We start from the raw sequence: 18620 nt of genomic DNA, 5'->3' as shown, positions 1-18620 counted from the left end.
AGCATTGCATTATATTTTTACTATTGCTGTCATGATGGCAATTACTTTTATTTTATTAATTTTTTTTTAACCACCTATCGGCTTGTATTTATTTTTCATGTCTGTAGCTTTGGGTAGGTGATATACATAAGTTTATGTTTATCGATGTATTTTTTTAACTACCTTTTTGTGCAGCACTTTGTGGCTTCCTCTGTCTGAAAAGTACTAGATAAATAAAATTTACTAACTTACTTACTTAGATGAATAGCATAAAGTATCCAACAAAAGAAGACAAGAAATTGCAGCTTCAGTTTGCGCAAATACAGATGGAAGACTGGAGCTGCGATCAGTTTTCTTCTATGAAAATCCTTCTGTTCCACTCAGACCATAACATAGTGGGTGTGGTGTGGAACAGTAAGATGGCTCCTGCAGGCCTTACCTGTCTTTTGTGGCAGTGGAGTGAGGTGGGAAAAGGATGTACTGAACAATACAGGAGTGACTCTCTCTCTTCATGTCCCCTGACATACCCTGAGAACACGTCACTACAGTATCAACAAATTATAATAACAATGATACTGCACACACTGTTAATACAATAAATAAATCAATAAATCAGTTGTGACAGAGGCTCCAGTAATAGCCAAGGGGCTGTTATTACTATTATTATTATAATGTTTATTGTAGTTGTTGTTTACCTTCATTGGCAGCTCAATCACCAAGTTCACGATGCCCTCTCCACTGGCAGCAAAATGGAAGCCCTCTGAAAGACGAATCCTACACAATCACAACAAGAGTGGTCAAAACATGGGGAATTATAAAAAGTGTGATTGATAGTGATGGAACGAAAGAAACTATTCCAAATTACTTTGTTAAGGAAAATAAAGAGATATATGATATAAAAGAAGTTGCAAATGGGTTTAATGATTATTTTTCAAATGTAGGGTCAAGTCTGGTGGGAAATAAACCAATAATAGAAGATAAATTATGTACATTGGTAAATACGGTCAATAGTATTTTCCTGGACAATGTGGAAAAAGATGAAATAAGAAATATTGTAAAAAACTGTGTAAGCAAAAGATCAACTGACCATGAAGATTTAGACATGATGACTGTAAAAAGTATAATAGAAATTGTTATTGAACCATTTACTTATATTTGTAATCTGTCTCTGTCAACTGGGGTTTTTCCAGATGAAATGAAAATTGCTAAGGTAGTCCCATTATATAAAAATGGAGACAAACATAATTTTTCTAATTACAGGCCAGTATCATTGCTTCCACAGTTTTCTAAAATTATGGAAAAAGTTTTTGTAACAAGATTGGATAAATTTATTGAGAAACATCATATTTTAAATAATGCTCAGTATGGATTCAGAACAAAACATTCGACAGCTATGGCAATAATGGAACTAATAGAGAAAATATCAACAACAATAGATAATAAGGATTATTTTGTAAGTATTTTTATTGACCTGAAAAAGGCTTTTGATGTTATAGACCACTCAAGATTGCTCCACAAGTTACAACAATATGGAATAAGAGGTGTTGCACATCAGTGGGTAAAAAGCTACTTAGAAAATAGAAAACAGTTTGTTCAGATAAATAATACCAAATCAGAATTGTGTAACATTATTTATGGAGTACCACAAGGATCGGTACTTGGACCCAAACTGTTTATTTTGTATATCAATGATTTTGTGAATGTATCCAATGTGCTTGGCAGCATTTTATTTGCTGATGATACAACGCTGTTTTACTCTGGATCAGATATACAGGAAGTAGCACAAGTGATAAATACAGAGTTGGAAAAAGTTAAACATTGGTTTGATATAAACAGATTGTCACTAAATATTAATAAGACAAATTTCATATTGTTTAATGATAGAGCGAAAGAAAATAATGTGTCATTACAAATAGATGGAATGGATATACAAAGGGTAAAAGAAATGAAATTTTTAGGAGTCATGATTGATGAAGATCTTACATGGAAGTCACACATAAATTACATAAAAGGAAAAATAGCGAAAGCCATTGCTGTTTTGCATAAAGTAAAATATTCATTAAATAGTTATGGTTTATTAACATTGTACAATTCATTGATTGTCCCATATTTAACTTACTGTGTAGAAATCTGGGGATCAACATATACAACCTATATACAGCCTTTATTTATTTTGCAGAAAAGAGCTTTAAAAGTGATTAGTAACAGTGGTTTTAGAGATTCATCTAATCCATTGTTTATTAAGTATAGGGTACTTAAATTTCATGATTTAGTTGATTTGAAAATATTACAAACGATGTACCAAGTTAATAAAAATACTTTACCAACAAACATTCAAAATATGTTTGAAAAAAGATAAAGAAATTAAAGAATTAAGGTCGCTTAAATTATTTAAAAAACATATTAAATTAGATGTATTAAGTAAGTATGAAACTATGAAGTAAGTCAGTGGGCTGCAAGAAAGTCAAAAAAAAAAAAAAAAGTAAACTGTTAATAATGTTTGGAGTGTCTTAAGTTTAAATATAACCTGTCAGTGATGTAATCTATTAATTAATGGTCATAATTATGAAATGGGTCAGTGGTATGTGACAAGTTAAAGAAATGCAATCTGTTAAATAATGTTGACTATGATGCTGTATATTGAAAGATTGTATTGTTAAAAGGGGCAGAAATCATAAGACTTGTTCTTCTTTCTGCTCCTTTTCATTCTGGTATTGTGGTGCTTTTGTTTTTTGCTTTTCTGTTTTTCTTTTAAATGAATGAAATAAATATTAAAGAAAGAAGAAAGAAAGAAAAGAGCAGCTTTTTAAAATGAAACGCTCATTGCACTTAAGAAAAAAGAACGACCCAAGGAAGGGAGGGAAAAAAAACAACAACAACAAGGCTTTCTTTGGGCTGCTCCCATTCACTCAAGGATGTGGATTCGCTGCAGCTGCACCGCTTGTTTTGGTACTACAACCCCTGGCAATAATTATGGAATCACGGGCCTCGGAGTTTGTTCATTCAGTTGTTTAATTTTGTAGAAAAAAAGCAGATCACAGACATGACACAAAACTAAAGTCATTTCAAATGGTAACTTTCTGGCTTTAAGAAACACTATAAGAAATCAGGAAAAATAATTGTGGCAGTCAGTAACGGTTACTTTTTTAGACCAAGCAGAGGAAAAAAATATGGACTCACTCAATTCTGAGGAATAAATTATGGAATCACCCTGTAAATTTTCATCCCCAAAACTAACACCTGCATCAAATCAGATCTGCTCGTTAGTCTGCATCTAAAAAGGAGTGAACACACCTTGGAGAGCTGTTACACCAAGTGGACTGACATGAATCATGGCTCTAACACAAGAGATGTCAATTGAAACAAAGGAGAGGATTATCAAACTCTTAAAAGAGGGTAAATCATCATGCAATGTTGCAAAAGATGTTGGTTGTTCACAGTCAGCTGTGTCTAAACTCTGGACCAAATTACAAACAACATGGGAAGGTTGTTAAAGGCAAACATACTGGTAGACCAAGGAAGACATCAAAGCGTCAAGACAGAAAACTTAAAGCAATATGTCTCAAAAATCGAAAATGCACAACAAAACAAATGAGGAATGAATGGGAGGAAACTGGAGTCAATGTCTGTGACCGAACTGTAAGAAACCGCCTAAAGGAAATGGGATTTACATACAGAAAAGCTAAACAAAAGCCATCATTAACACCTAAACAGAAAAAAACAAGGTTACAATGGGCTAAGGAAAAGCAGTCGTGGACTGTGGATGAGTGGATGAAAGTCATATTCAGTGATGAATCTCGAATCTGCATTGGGCAAGGTGATGATGCTGGAACTTTTGTTTGGTGCCGTTCCAATGAGATTTATAAAGATGACTGCCTGAAGACAACATGTAAATTTCCACAGTCATTGATGATATGGGGCTGCATGTCAGGTAAAGGCACTGGGGAGATGGCTGTTATTACATCATCAATAAATGCACAAGTTAACGCTGATATTTGGGACATTTTTCTTATCCCATCAATTGAAAGGATGTTTGGGGATGATGAAATCATTTTTCAAGATGATAATGCATCTTGCCATAGAGCAAAAACTGTGAAAACATTCCTTGCAAAAAGACACATAGGGTCAATGTCATGGCCTGCAAATAGTCCGGATCTTAATCCAATTGAAAATCTTTGGTGGAAGTTGAAGAAAATGGTCCATGACAAGGCTCCAACCTGCAAAGCTGATCTGGCAACAGCAATCAGAGAAAGTTGGAGCCAGATTGATGAAGAGTACTGTTTGTCACTCATTAAGTCCATGCCTCAGAGACTGCAAGCTGTTAGAAAAGCCAGAGGTGGTGCAACAAAATACTAGTGATGTGTTGGAGCGTTCTTTGTTTTTCATGATTCCATAATTTTTTCCTCAGAATTGAGTGAGTCCATATTTTTTTCCTCTGCTTGGTCTAAAAAAGTAACCGTTACTGACTGCCACAATTTTTTTCCTGATTTCTTATAGTGTTTCTTAAAGCCAGAAAGTTACCATTTGAAATGACTTTAGTTTTGTGTCATGTCTGTGATTTGCTTTTTTTCTACAATATTAAACAACTGAATGAACATCCTCCGAGGCCGGTGATTCCATAATTTTTGCCAGGGGTTGTAGTTTCTGGACACTGTTTATACTGAAATGCCAGACCTACAACTTCACCGTGCTGCCCACCCTCAAAAAAAAAAAAAATTCACAATACTTTCAAGTACTTTAGACAGATGAGACAGGTACTGGACACCACTTTGGAGGGCAGAGAGCTTTCAGTGTCTAACAGGTACTGGACACCACTTTGGAGGGCAGAGAGCTTTCAGTGTCTAACAGGTACTGGACACCACTTTGGAGGGCAGACAGTTTTTAGTGTCTAACAGGTATTGGACACCACTTTGGAGGGCAGACAGTTTTCAGTGTCTAATACATTTAAAGCTATAAATATTTGGGCATGGGACAAAGTTTTTGATATTTTAGCAGTCCTTGACTTTTGCTTTTCCAATTTCTGTTCTTTATGAGAAAGACCTGCGGTGTGAGATGAAAGCATCAGAGTAAACCACCAGTAGGACCACTGAGGCCATGAAGAGTCACATATACCGAAGGAGAAAGTACAATCAGGGACACCTCACTTTGATGAGTTACCACCAGGAAGGCAGGACAGGGTGATCAGAGCACAGACACACTGACAGAGTCCAGCGTGTGGTGCTCGGGCTCAACACCCCCCCCCCCCCCCCCCCATCTGCACGAACTCTGGGAGACTTCTCTCATTGGGTTTCCTCTTTGGGTCATATCCTGGAAGCATCGTAACGATTTTATGACTGTAACAGTACGAAATGGACAAAGAAGCATTTCAAGATGTTTGGGGGCTGACTTTAAGACAACTGAAGAAGAAAATAAACTCCTTGTTATGCAGTAAAACCATCATTCATGGGTTCATTCAGGTCATGAACACTGACAATGAAGCACAGATGAGTTATCTGTTTAAGGAACAAATTCAAATTAATTCAACAGGTGCCAGTAGTGACTGCACCCAGTGTCTGTTTTTTGTTTCAGTATATGACAGTATTTTCTGTCAATGTTCAACAGCTTTACACACTTTAATAATGATTCTGACAACACAAAACCAGTTCTTTGACATTAATTTAAGAAGACATTCAGACACTTAAAGTGCATATCTCTGGTAAATGAAATATAAAATGAGCTGACTACTCAAAATAAATAAAGAATTATGACAATATTGTTTTTTGTTTTTTTTTTTTTTGGGGGGGGGGGGGGGTTGGGGGCATGTGCCCTGAGATACCAAGCCATAATTATGGGACTTCAGCTTGATTTCTTTTGCTGTTCTGAAACACTCAGAATTGTTTGCGTGACCTCCCTCCAGAGCCATTTCAGCTGGGGTGTAGAAACAGACAGGAAGACAGCAAGTGTTACATTTAGAATGAGGTGTTTTTGGTGTTTCTGCTGCAATCACGGAGATGAAATGTTGTCTCCTTACTAGCTAACAAGCTAAACTACGCAGGGAGCTGGTGAGTCTCGCAGACAAAGCTGCACAATTTTATCCAATTTTACAGAAGTGTGACCACAGAGAGTCGGAGAGAACACAACGGCGGGTGACAACAGTGGACAAGCTGTGCTTGTGATTTGAACAGGAGAGCTATGACATGAACAGATGATCGACTCCCAGCCATTTATGTTAACGACGTTAATGTTTACCAGACCACTGACTGTGGATGGACAAACAAAAGAATGAAGCAACACAAAAGTGATGACAGCTATCGGATGTTTAATGACCATCATGTGGAACTTGTAGAATTTGGAAGTATCGGAAGGAGATAACTACTTTGTTTACACACGGAGCCATGTGGAACTGGAGCAGCACAGACAGTAGACCAATATTTTAAATGTCTGCTCTGTGCGAACACAGGAGGAGTAAAATCATCAGAATGCATGTGTCGTTCAGCAACTGTATGCATTTATTACTACTACTACTACTATTCCAATTTTTTGGTAGACATATTTGTTGTTGTTTTTTCCTGAATACACTGGGGGTTACACTGGAGGTGGCCATGTGTTAATATGCAAAATACAAGAATTTGACTTCAAAGCGAATTTAAAGACTTAAGCCCTGGTCACACCAAATAATGAACAATGAATAATGAGCCACGTAGTGGTTTTTTTTTTTTCTGCTCCTATTAAGTTATTCAAGAGACGTGAGAGAATATTGGCTCTTAGAGACAGGTTAGTTGGCTCATCTATGAGTGCTGTGCCAATTTCAAGAAGTTCAAAATTTTCCAAAGATAGCACGGGGCGATTTGTGTACAAGGTACTATGTGGACAAATGAGGATGTTAGTGGTGAGTACGAGGCTGTTAGAGACCCATTATCCAAGTACCTGACAGCTACGAGGTCAGGACAGGCTACATGAAACAGAGCAGGTTCCACTCTGAGAAAGCCATTGGAGCCTGTTTTCTGCAATTCCTTCAGAAGAACATCATATATGGTGCTCATTATTTGAATAAACACTGAAATTTCTGACAAATCCATATGTGGCTCATTATTCATGGCTTTATTATTCGGTGTGACCAGAGCTTTAGTGGTGGAAGGAAGATATCCAGGAAATCATAAGGAGAAAGAAGTTGACAAAAAAGAATTGGGACAGTCGCTAATAGTGCGGTTACAAGGAGTAGAAGTGGTGAAAGTAGGTGAGTTTAAATACTTGGGGTCAACTGTCCAAAGTAATGGAGAGTGTGGTAGAAATGTGATGAAGAGAGTGCAGGCAGGGTGAAGTAGGTGGAGAAAGAAGGCATGAGGGGAAGGTCTATAAGACAGTAGTGAGACCAACTATGTAATACGGCTTAGAGACGGTGGTACGAACAAAAAGAAACAATGAGGCAAATAAGTATTCAATCCGCTGTCGATTTTGCAGGTTTTCCCACCTACAAAGAATGTAGAGGTCTGTAATTTTTATTGCAGGTACACCTCAACTGTGAGAGACAGAATAAAAAAAGAGAAAATCACATTGTATAAATTTTAATCAATCAATCAATCAATCAATTTTTTTATATAGCGCCAAATCACAACAAACAGTTGCCCCAAGGCGCTTTATATTGTAAGGCAAGGCCATACAATAATTATATAAAACCCCAACGGTCAAAACGACCCCCTGTGAGCAAGCACTTGGCTACAGTGGGAAGGAAAAACTCCCTTTTAACAGGAAGAAACCTCCAGCAGAACCAGGCTCAGGGAGGGGCAGTCTTCTGCTGGGACTGGTTGGGGCTGAGGGAGAGAACCAGGAAAAAGACATGCTGTGGAGGGGAGCAGAGATCGATCACTAATGATTAAATGCAGAGTGGTGCATACAGAGCAAAAAGCGAAAGAAACAGTGCATCATGGGAATCCCCCAGCAGTCTAAGTCTATAGCAGCATAACTAAGGGATGGTTCAGGGTCACCTGATCCAGCCCTAACTATAAGCTTTAGCAAAAAGGAAAGTTTTAAGCCTAATCTTAAAAGTAGAGAGGGTGTCTGTCTCCCTGATCTGAATTGGGAGCTGGTTCCACAGGAGAGGAGCCTGAAAGCTGAAGGCTCTGCCTCCCATTCTACTCTTACAAACCCTAGGAACTACAAGTAAGCCTGCAGTCTGAGAGCGAAGCACTCTATTGGGGTGATATGGTACTACGAGGTCCCTAAGATAAGATGGGACCTGATTATTCAAAACCTTATAAGTAAGAAGAAGAATTTTAAATTCTATTCTAGAATTAACAGGAAGCCAATGAAGAGAGGCCAATATGGGTGAGATATGCTCTCTCCTTCTAGTCCCCGTCAGTACTCTAGCTGCAGCATTTTGAATTAACTGAAGGCTTTTTAGGGAACTTTTAGGACAACCTGATAATAATGAATTACAATAGTCCAGCCTAGAGGAAATAAATGCATGAATTAGTTTTTCAGCATCACTCTGAGACAAGACCTTTCTGATTTTAGAGATATTGCGTAAATGCAAAAAAGCAGTCCTACATATTTGTTTAATATGCGCTTTGAATGACATATCCTGATCAAAAATGACTCCAAGATTTCTCACAGTATTACTAGAGCTCAGGGTAATGCCATCCAGAGTAAGGATCTGGTTAGACACCATGTTTCTAAGATTTGTGGGGCCAAGTACAATAACTTCAGTTTTATCTGAGTTTAAAAGCAGGAAATTAGAGGTCATCCATGTCTTTATGTCTGTAAGACAATCCTGCAGTTTAGCTAATTGGTGTGTGTCCTCTGGCTTCATGGATAGATAAAGCTGGGTATCATCTGCGTAACAATGAAAATTCAAGCAATACCGTCTAATAATACTGCCTAAGGGAAGCATGTATAAAGTGAATAAAATTGGTCCTAGCACAGAACCTTGTGGAACTCCATAATTAACTTTAGTCTGTGAAGAAGATTCCCCATTTACATGAACAAATTGTAATCTATTAGACAAATATGATTCAAACCACCGCAGCGCAGTGCCTTTAATACCTATGGCATGCTCTAATCTCTGTAATAAAATTTTATGGTCAACAGTATCAAAAGCAGCACTGAGGTCTAACAGAACAAGCACAGAGATGAGTCCACTGTCCGAGGCCATAAGAAGATCATTTGTAACCTTCACTAATGCTGTTTCTGTACTATGATGAATTCTAAAACCTGACTGAAACTCTTCAAATAGACCATTCCTCTGCAGATGATCAGTTTTCAAGAATTTTTGAGAGAAAAGGAAGGTTGGAGATTGGCCTATAATTAGCTAAGATAGCTGGGTCAAGTGATGGCTTTTTAATTAATGGTTTAATTACTGCCACCTTAAAAGCCTGCGGTACATAGCCAACTAACAAAGACAGATTGATCATATTTAAGATCGAAGCATTAAATAATGGTAGGGCTTCCTTGAGCAGCCTGGTAGGAATGGGGTCTAATAAACATGTTGATGGTTTGGATGAAGCAACTAATGAAAATAACTCAGACAGAACAATCGGAGAGAAAGAGTCTAACCAAATACTGGCATCGCTGAAAGCAGCCAAAGATAACGATACGTCTTTGGGATGGTTATGAGTAATTTTTTCTCTAATAGTTAAAATTTTGTTAGCAAAGAAAGTCATGAAGTCATTACTAGTTAAAGTTAATGGAATACTCAGCTCAATAGAGCTCTGACTCTTTGTCAGCCTGGCTACAGTGCTGAAAAGAAACCTGGGGTTGTTCTTATTTTCTTCAATTAGTGATGAGTAGAAAGATGTCCTAGCTTTACGAAGGGCTTTTTTATAGAGCAACAGACTCTTTTTCCAGGCTAAGTGAAGATCTTCTAAATTAGTGAGACGCCATTTCCTCTCCAACTTACGGGTTATCTGCTTTAAGCTACGAGTTTGTGAGTTATACCACGGAGTCAGGCACTTCTGATTTAAAGCTCTCTTTTTCAGAGGAGCTACAGCATCCAAAGTTGTTTTCAATGAGGATGTAAAACTATTGACGAGATACTCTATCTCACAGAGTTTAGGTAGCTACTCTGCACTGTGTTGGTATATGGCATTAGAGAACATAAAGAAGGAATCATATCCTTAAACCTAGTTACAGCGCTTTCTGAAAGACTTCTAGTGTAATGAAACTTATTCCCCACTGCTGGGTAGTCCATCAGAGTAAATGTAAATGTTATTAAGAAATGATCAGACAGAAGGGAGCTTTCAGGGAATACTGTTAAGTCTTCTATTTCCATACCATAAGTCAGAACAAGATCTAAGATATGATTAAAGTGGTGGGTGGACTCATTTACTTTTTGAGCAAAGCCAATAGAGTCTAATAATAGATTAAATGCAGTGTTGAGGCTGTCATTCTCAGCATCTGTGTGGATGTTAAAATCGCCCACTATAATTATCTTATCTGAGCTAAGCACTAAGTCAGACAAAAGGTCTGAAAATTCACAGAGAAACTCACAGTAACGACCAGGTGGACGATAGATAATAACAAATAAAACTGGTTTTTGGGACTTCCAATTTGGATGGACAAGACTAAGAGTCAAGCTTTCAAATGAATTAAAGCTCTGTCTGGGTTTTTGATTAATTAATAAGCTGGAATGGAAGATTGCTGCTAATCCTCCGCCCCGGCCCGTGCTACGAGCATTCTGACAGTTAGTGTGACTCGGGGGTGTTGACTCATTTAAACTAACATATTCATCCTGCTGTAACCAGGTTTCTGTAAGGCAGAATAATCAATATGTTGATCAATTATTGTATCATTTACCAACAGGGACTTAGAAGAGAGAGACCTAATGTTTAATAGACCACATTTAACTGTTTTAGTCTGTGGTGCAGTTGAAGGTGCTATATTATTTTTTCTTTTTGAATTTTTATGCTTAAATAGATTTTTGCTGGTTATTGGTAGTCTGGGAGCAGGCACCGTCTCTACGGGGATGGGGTAATGAGGGGATGGCAGGGGGAGAGAAGCTGCAGAGAGGTGTGTAAAACTACAACTCTGCTTCCTGGTCCCAACCCTGGATAGTCACGGTTTGGAGGATTTAAGAAAATTGGCCAGATTTCTAGAAATGAGAGCTGCTCCATCCAAAGTGGGATGGATGCCGTCTCTCCTAACAAGACCAGGTTTTCCCCAGAAGCTTTGCCAATTATCAATGAAGCCCACCTCATTTTTTGGACACCACTCAGACAGCCAGCAATTCAAGGAGAACATGCGGCTAAACATGTCACTCCCGGTCTGATTGGGGAGGGGCCCAGAGAAAACTACAGAGTCCGACATTGTTTTTGCAAAGTTACACACCGATTTAATGTTAATTTTAGTGACCTCCGATTGGCGTAACCGGGTGTCATTACTGCCAACGTGAATTACAATCTTACCAAATTTACGCTTAGCCTTAGCCAGCAGTTTCAAATTTCCTTCAATGTCGCCTGCTCTGGCCCCCGGAAGACAATTGACTATGGTTGCTGGTGTCGTTAACTTCACATTTCTCAAAACAGAGTCGCCAATAACCAGAGTTTGATCCTCGGCGGGTGTGTCGTCGAGTGGGGAAAAACGGTCAGAGATGTGAACGGGTTGGCGCTGTACATGGGGCTTCTGTTTAGGGCTACGCTTCCTCCTCACAGTCACCCAGTCGGCCTGCTTTCCCGGCTGCCCGGGATCTGCTGGAAGGGAACTAACGGCGGCTAAGCTACCTTGGTCCGCACCGACTACAGGGGCCTGGCTAGCTGTAGAATTTTCCACGGTGTGGAGCCGAGTCTCCAATTCGCCCAGCCTGGCCTCCAAAGCTACGAATAAGCTGCACTTATTACAAGTACCGTTACTGCTAAAGGAGGCCGAGGAATAACTAAACATTTCACACCCAGAGCAGAAAAGTACGGGAGAGACAGGAGAAGCCGCCATGCTAAATCGGCTAAGAGCTAGTAGCTACGCTAAGCTAGCGGATTCCTAAAAACACGCAAAGTGAATAATGTGTAAATAATTTAGAGGTGATTCAGCAGAAGGAGTGCTTTAGTTAAGGCGCGTGGAGATTACACTGTGAAACAAATCGTAATCTAGATAACTAAATCAATCTAACTGCGCAGATTAAACAGCTAACAGATACAGAAAAACACCGCTGTGCTCCGGAACAGGAAGTGATACAATACCGCAGATCATTTAAAATAAATAATTTGCATTTTACTGGATAAAATGAGTATTTGAACACCAACCAACCAACAAGACTTCTGTCTCTCACAGACCTGGGACCACAGTCACAAAGATTACATTAGTAACACATGATGCTGTCAAGGTTTAAAATCCTGCAGGGCAGCAAGGTCCCCCTGCTCAAGCCAGCACATGTCCAGGCCCGTTTGAAGTTCACCAGTGACCATCTGGATGATCCAGAGGAGACATGGGAGAAGGTCATGTGGTCAGATGAGACCAAAATAGAGCTTTTTGGAATCAAATCCACTTACCATGTTAAGAGGATGAGAACAACCCCAAGAAAACCATCCCAACTGTAAAGCATGGGGGTGGAAACATCATACTCTGGGGTGCTTTTCCGCAACAGGGACAGGATAACTGCACCGTACTGAAGGGAGGATGGATGGGGTCATGTATCATGGGATTTTGGCAAACAACCTCCTTTCCTCAGAAGACGGGTCATGGCTGGGTCTTCCAGCATGACAATGACCCCAAACACACAGACAGGACAACTAAGGAGGGGCTCCGTAAGAAGCATTTCAAGGTCCTGGAGTGGCCTGGCCAGTCTCCAGACCTGAACTCAATAGAAAATCTTTGGAGGAAGCTGAAACTCCAAGCCTGAAGGATCTGGAAAAGATCTGTATGGAGGAGTGGACCAAAGTCCTGTTGCAGTGTGCAAACTTCGTCAAGAACTACAGGAAAAATCTGACCTCTGTAATGACAAAGAAAGGTTTCTGTACCAAATATTAAGGTCTGTTTTTCTATTGGATCAAATACTTATTTCATGCAATAAAATGTAAATCAATCATTTAAACATCCTACAGTGTGAGTTTCTGATATTTTTTAGATTCTGTCACTCACAGTTGAAATGTATCTACAATAAAAATTACAGACCTCAACATAGGTGGGAAAACTTGCAAAACTGACAGTGGGTCAAATACTTATTTGCCTCATTGTAGGAGGCAGAGCTGAAGATGTTGTGATTCTCTTTGGAAGTGATGAGAATGGGCAGGATGAGGAGTGAACATATCAGAGGCACAGCTCAGGGAGAAGGATGCTGAGGATGGAGCCACCAGGCAGGAGGAGAAGAGGGAGGCCAAAGAGGTTGTTTATGGATGTGCTGAGGGAGGACATGCAGGTGGTTGGTGTGACAGATACAGAGAACAGGGTGAGATGGAAGTGAGTGATCTGCTGTGGTGACCCCTAACGTGAGCAGCCGAGAAAAGAAGACAATGACTGTGGCTTATTTTATTTTTCACAACTGTTCTTTATGTAAAGAAAAACTCAATCACAAAATGTTTTATGAATCTGCACAAACATGATTTCTGAATATGTTGTATTTATCCAAAGTAAAACAGGTCTGGTATGTCAATGTTGCTTTGATGTAAACTGACGTTTGAAATTTTAACATACTGTAAGAAAAAAAGTGCAAACTCACTCAGAAAGCATGGACAGAATGTGAGCGATGGCCTGCATGGTAACAGCAACACCATGGCTGCTTTGTACTGCCCACACCCAGCGCTGGTGCAGAAAATATCGGGACAGGGACGCCAGCGTGGATGATGCGGTCCGGTTTGCTGCCATGCTCAGAGGAACAGCGCTGCTGGAAAGCAGTGGAAAGTTCTCCATGTTGAAAATAAAAGGAGTCCTGAAGTCCAACGGCATCTTTTCATACCTGTAGGGATCCAAAGCTCATTCCAGTTGCCTGCTTTCACATAAACTGTTACCACATTTGTTGGTACACTAGGACTCAGCTCAGTGTTTGGACCAAGGCTGTAGGCCTGAAGAGAATTTTGGGGGGCAGAAAGTAAAAAATGAAAACAAATGATCACATGGGATGAACATTATCTATATAACCCCAAAAGTTCTGCATAGACTGTTCTGTCAATTGTGTTCTGTTTGCCCAACATCTCAGGTGACATCTCCACCTCATTTATAGACCATGATCATGTGAAGAACACACAAAGAATGTGTCGGACAAACACAACATGTTGGATCTCCGAAAATTATAGTCAAGTTAAAATTTGGCTGAGCTATGTGGGGCTTTGTTTTTCTTTCATCAGCCGGTGTGTCAGTGTGATGAGCTGTAATGACCTTATGAGCAGCTTCTCCAGAGGCTTACTGAGGACCACCACACAGGGCCTGTCAGACAGCGCCGGCTTAGCAGCAGGCGCGGATGGAGACTTGGATGGTGATGGATGGCTGACATTCTTCCTCTTCATCTTGGGAGTAGCCTCTTTATTCAGAACGCGATGTGGAAAACGAAGTTTGAGGATCTGCTCTCGCAGTTCGTCCACAATCTGTCAAAAGGAAAAATATCAAAGAGCCATCAAAAAGACCCACCGGTTTCTGTCCATTCTTCATATTTGTCAATGTCAACTGTGGTCACATCATGATGAAGAATCAGAGATGAAGAATCAGAGTCAACACGAAACAGAGATTCCAGAAAAACAATGTTCAAGACCACACAGTCCCAAGTGGAAAAGGAAATTAGTCAACTAGAGATTCCAGCTCACAAAATTATCCCACCTTTCCTGCAACTTTCACACGTGCAGGCGCGTGCGCGCACACACACACGCACGCACACACAAAATGGGACATACAATGCTGTGAAAAAAGTTATTTCCCCCTTGAGCTTTTGCAAGTTTTAAGAATTTTTTAGGACATCAAAAAAAAAAAAAAAAAAAAATCCAGGCTGGTTATATTAAAATTTCTACAATTATCCCTTTAAACTCACAGTGAAAATTAATCTCTACATCATGACTTAAAAGAAATAAAAATCTAAAGGCCAAAATTAGGGATGGGTATCGTTATCATTATCAATTCCACTTATCAATCCGATTCCTTATCGATACCTCTTGTGAATTTTCTGTGTACTAAAAGTAGGCTTTACTGGTTTTCTATGTGAACAACATTTTACTGAGTCTTAAAGGAAATAAATATGAAATTGGTCACTGGATCCTTAAACTCTGGACATAATAAACTCTACATGGTGGATCCTTGATCTCTGGACATAAATAGAAATAAACAAAATCTGTAGTTTTTGTCAAAAGCATTTCCTTTCAGACATTACTGGCATGAAGATATTTCCATACCTCTGAGCAGAACTCTTGCAGCAGGCTGTCCTGCACGTCAGGATGTAATTCATAAAGAACGCAAGACGTCTCATTTTGGGAGGAAAAAACGTTTAAGTCAATTGTAGTTTGTCTGTATTACAGCGTTTGTAAAGAGGTGTCATTTTGTTTAAAGCGGCAATTCGTTTTGAAGTTATTAATTTCGACTAGACTCTGTCTCGGCAGAGAGCCGTGCAGTGTTTGGAGCTGTGCCAACGGAACGGAGGACGATTCTCGTTTCTTGACTGCAACAAGACAAGAGTCCCAGTTAGTGACTTTAATCCACACAAAAGTGACTCACAATATTTTAATGGCTCTGAGAGGGGTGTCAGAGAAGGTGACTTTCAGCTCTTAATCTCACCTCAGCATGGGGTGATATGTTGTTGGATTAACCCACAGAATGTTTGGTGCTTTCCAGTAGCAAGTAAGATCACACTGGACTTTCCATTACAAATGGGAATTTCCAGAAATGACTGTTGTGGTGAAAACAATGATGTGTGCTTATATCATTAAGAGTGTAACAGTATTTTAATCAAAGCAAGTACAAGAAATGTGATTATGAATGATTAACAGTGATGATTACATGAGTTATTTTTGATATGTGTAAGAATCAAATGTGAGGCAAAAGCCAAGCTGTTGAAAGGGGTAACAAGAACTAATTTGGAAGAGGTTTGTAAGGATTAAATAAGTGATTAATCAATGATTAACTTGTTTGACTTGTGAAATTATTGAAATGTGATTGATCAATGATTATTATGTTTGATGTGATTTATGGATGATTAATAATAATGATTTAATATGTTTTTATATGTTTAAAGAATTAAAATGTGAAACAGGCCAAATTGTTTTTGAGATAGAAGAAGAACTAAGTTGTTGTTGAGAGAAAAAAGGAGAAATGTGTTTTAAATGTCAGCTAAAGAACAGAGAAGTAACTAGGTTGATTTGATCAAAAAGAGGAACTGTGCTTAACTGTTAGTTACAGAATAAGGAATTTGTGAGTTGTTTTTTAGTTGAAAGAGGAATTGTGTTCAACTGTCAGTTGAAGTGAAGGGTTCCTTGAAATAGATGAGAGGAAGGTGTGAGAGTGGGCTTTGAGCGTCATTACTCCCTGGCAATCAAAGACAATGTCATATAAAAACTGTTTGCAATGAGGAAACAACGTTATTCTTCCAGACCTCTCTAAAGGCTTCGGAGGAACTCACAGGTGTTGACTAGCCTGTGGTGATCAATTGGAACTTTATGCATTGTGAGTGAGAGGAGTTTGGAGCAGAATCATCTAAAGAGAGAGTTTTCTACACAAACACATGGGCAATCCAGGAGAGAAGTGACAGAAGGAGGAAGATAAACACCAGCCCACAGCCCATGTGGGGGACTGATCTAAGAATTCTCTCTCTGCTTCCAACGATCCACAGACTGACACTCGGTATACGGGGGGTGGTTCTGACCGGCTGTTACTGGCTGAAGATGGATTAACATTCGGCATACGGATGTTGGATTTAGGTTGGCTGTTGTCAACTGAAGAGGAAGTCATACTCAAGATCAAGATCCCCTGGCCAGGGAGCGTGATCTCAAATCCTCATACTCTCACCTCCAAAGGACTTTCAGAAAAACAGACCTGTCCCAATTAAAGTGAGTGATCAGTTTTAGAGTTATTGAATCAAATGATTTCTGCCAATCATATTTTTAATCATATTCTAATCAATTTTGTGTTATCAGAACTATAATCCAAGTTAACTATGTTGCCTGCATTTGCATAATCTGAAATAAATTCCTAAACTGTAGTTAAAGGGCTGGTTCTGGACATTGGATTATTGAATCTCCTTAAGGTGTAAAAATTAAGTGACTTGGGTGTATAACATCAAACAGCTCTTATAGGTTGGTCTGGTTTAACAAAAATAACATCCCTGAGGTCTGTTGTATGGACCGCTAAATATAATTCGAGCATCTTTCCAACAGCCCTGATCCATTACAGTGAGAGCTGCCGTTAACGGGCATGGCCGGCTTGTATCCTGGTTCCAGTGGAGGCTATTCAAAGAGGGTGCGAGTCCAGCTTCAGTGCGGTGGACGTCTGGATGGAGGCAGTGAGCGGCTAGATGAATCTCCTTGCCACCAGCTTAAACAGCCTTTGAGCAGTCCAGCTGGGTAATACCCGTGGGGGTTCGAGGGTCAGACCCTTGTGACGGAGAGCTGGTCCAAGTGCCCTCTGCGCATGCAGGAGGCACCATTTATCTGTTATCTGACAGGGGTTAACCCTCTGGGGTCCGAGGGCATTTTTTGGACAGTTCACTCACCTGGCATAAATGTTTTATTATTGCTGTCAACAGCTCTCCCTGCATCCCACAATCAGGTTTTATGTCTCTTTCTTTTCAGGACAACCTGTGCTTTCAGAATATATATGTTTTTGTTGTATTTTATAAGTGTAATAAAGGTTTACAATCAAAAATAGGCAAAGAAAAAATAAAGCGAAAAATAATTTTCCACACACATTTATTCAAAACACACAGCAAACTACAATAAACAACTGTTTTGAGACTTTTTAAAGTAATTTGAGGTCTTGTGTGAAAGACTGTGCAACAAAAAGGTTCAAACAAACATAAATGCACATTCTGAACAATATATACAAAATGGTCTCTGCGTTTTGTTGTCCACTGATATGGTAAACAGTGCTTTACGCAGAGAAAGCAACAGAGTTATCCAGTAACATTCACATGCAAACTAGTGGAGCAATCCTGATAGTTACACACTCTTTGTTTGAGCACGTGAGATTGTCATCAGAGGCTCTCCATGTGCTCCTGCTTTCACTGATCGCTGTGCGTAATGGCGCAGGGCACACTGAGTATGTACTAATAGTATGTACTCATTGGAGCACCCAGGGGGCTATTCAAACGGCTATCCAACTAGTAACACATCACTCCGGAAAACAATCTTTGGCTTTTCAGGTGAGGTAAATCTGCCCTACGATTGGATTTTGGTAAACCATGTGACGGTGAAACAATTCCGATTGGACACTTACATTGTGCACGTCATCACACAGCCTCTATGAGGAGTACAAAGATGGCCGATGGCTGGCTCGAATGTCTGCGGAGTTAACTTTTCAGCAAAAAAAAAAAAACACAAAGTAAATTTCTAACTCATATCATTCAAAAGTTTTTTATAATTTAGTAAAGCTTGGTCTTAGCTGTCGTATACGACGGCATCGGCCCCAGAGGGTTAAGAAGAGGACTTGCCACTTCTGAAGAGCAGCGAATCAAAGAACCACGAGCCAGCGGATCAAAGAAGTGCTTCATTGATTCATGCTTCAAAGTGGAGTCGCCCTCAAAAACAATGGCAGCTCTGAAGGACCAA

At 39.5% G+C, this 18620-nt stretch overlaps 1 protein-coding gene across 1 annotated transcript; it reads right to left on the bottom strand.

Moving 5' to 3' along the window:
- Positions 1-395: 395 nt before the first annotated feature.
- LOC117506290 (KICSTOR complex protein SZT2-like) lies at positions 396-14526 on the bottom strand. Its single transcript, XM_034165779.1, has 5 exons — positions 14506-14526; positions 14257-14462; positions 13601-13837; positions 675-753; positions 396-507 (listed from the first exon to the last, which is right to left on the bottom strand). The coding sequence occupies exons 1-5, from the start codon at positions 14524-14526 to the stop codon at positions 415-417; spliced, it is 636 nt and encodes a 211-aa protein (XP_034021670.1). The 3' UTR covers positions 396-414.
- Between the last annotated feature and the right edge of the window lie 4094 nt (positions 14527-18620).

Source organism: Thalassophryne amazonica, unplaced genomic scaffold (assembly GCF_902500255.1).
Source record: "Thalassophryne amazonica unplaced genomic scaffold, fThaAma1.1, whole genome shotgun sequence".
NCBI lineage: Eukaryota > Metazoa > Chordata > Actinopteri > Batrachoidiformes > Batrachoididae > Thalassophryne > Thalassophryne amazonica.
The sequence above is the reverse complement of the archived record's forward strand: the minus strand, read 5'-3'. Positions and strand labels throughout refer to the sequence as shown.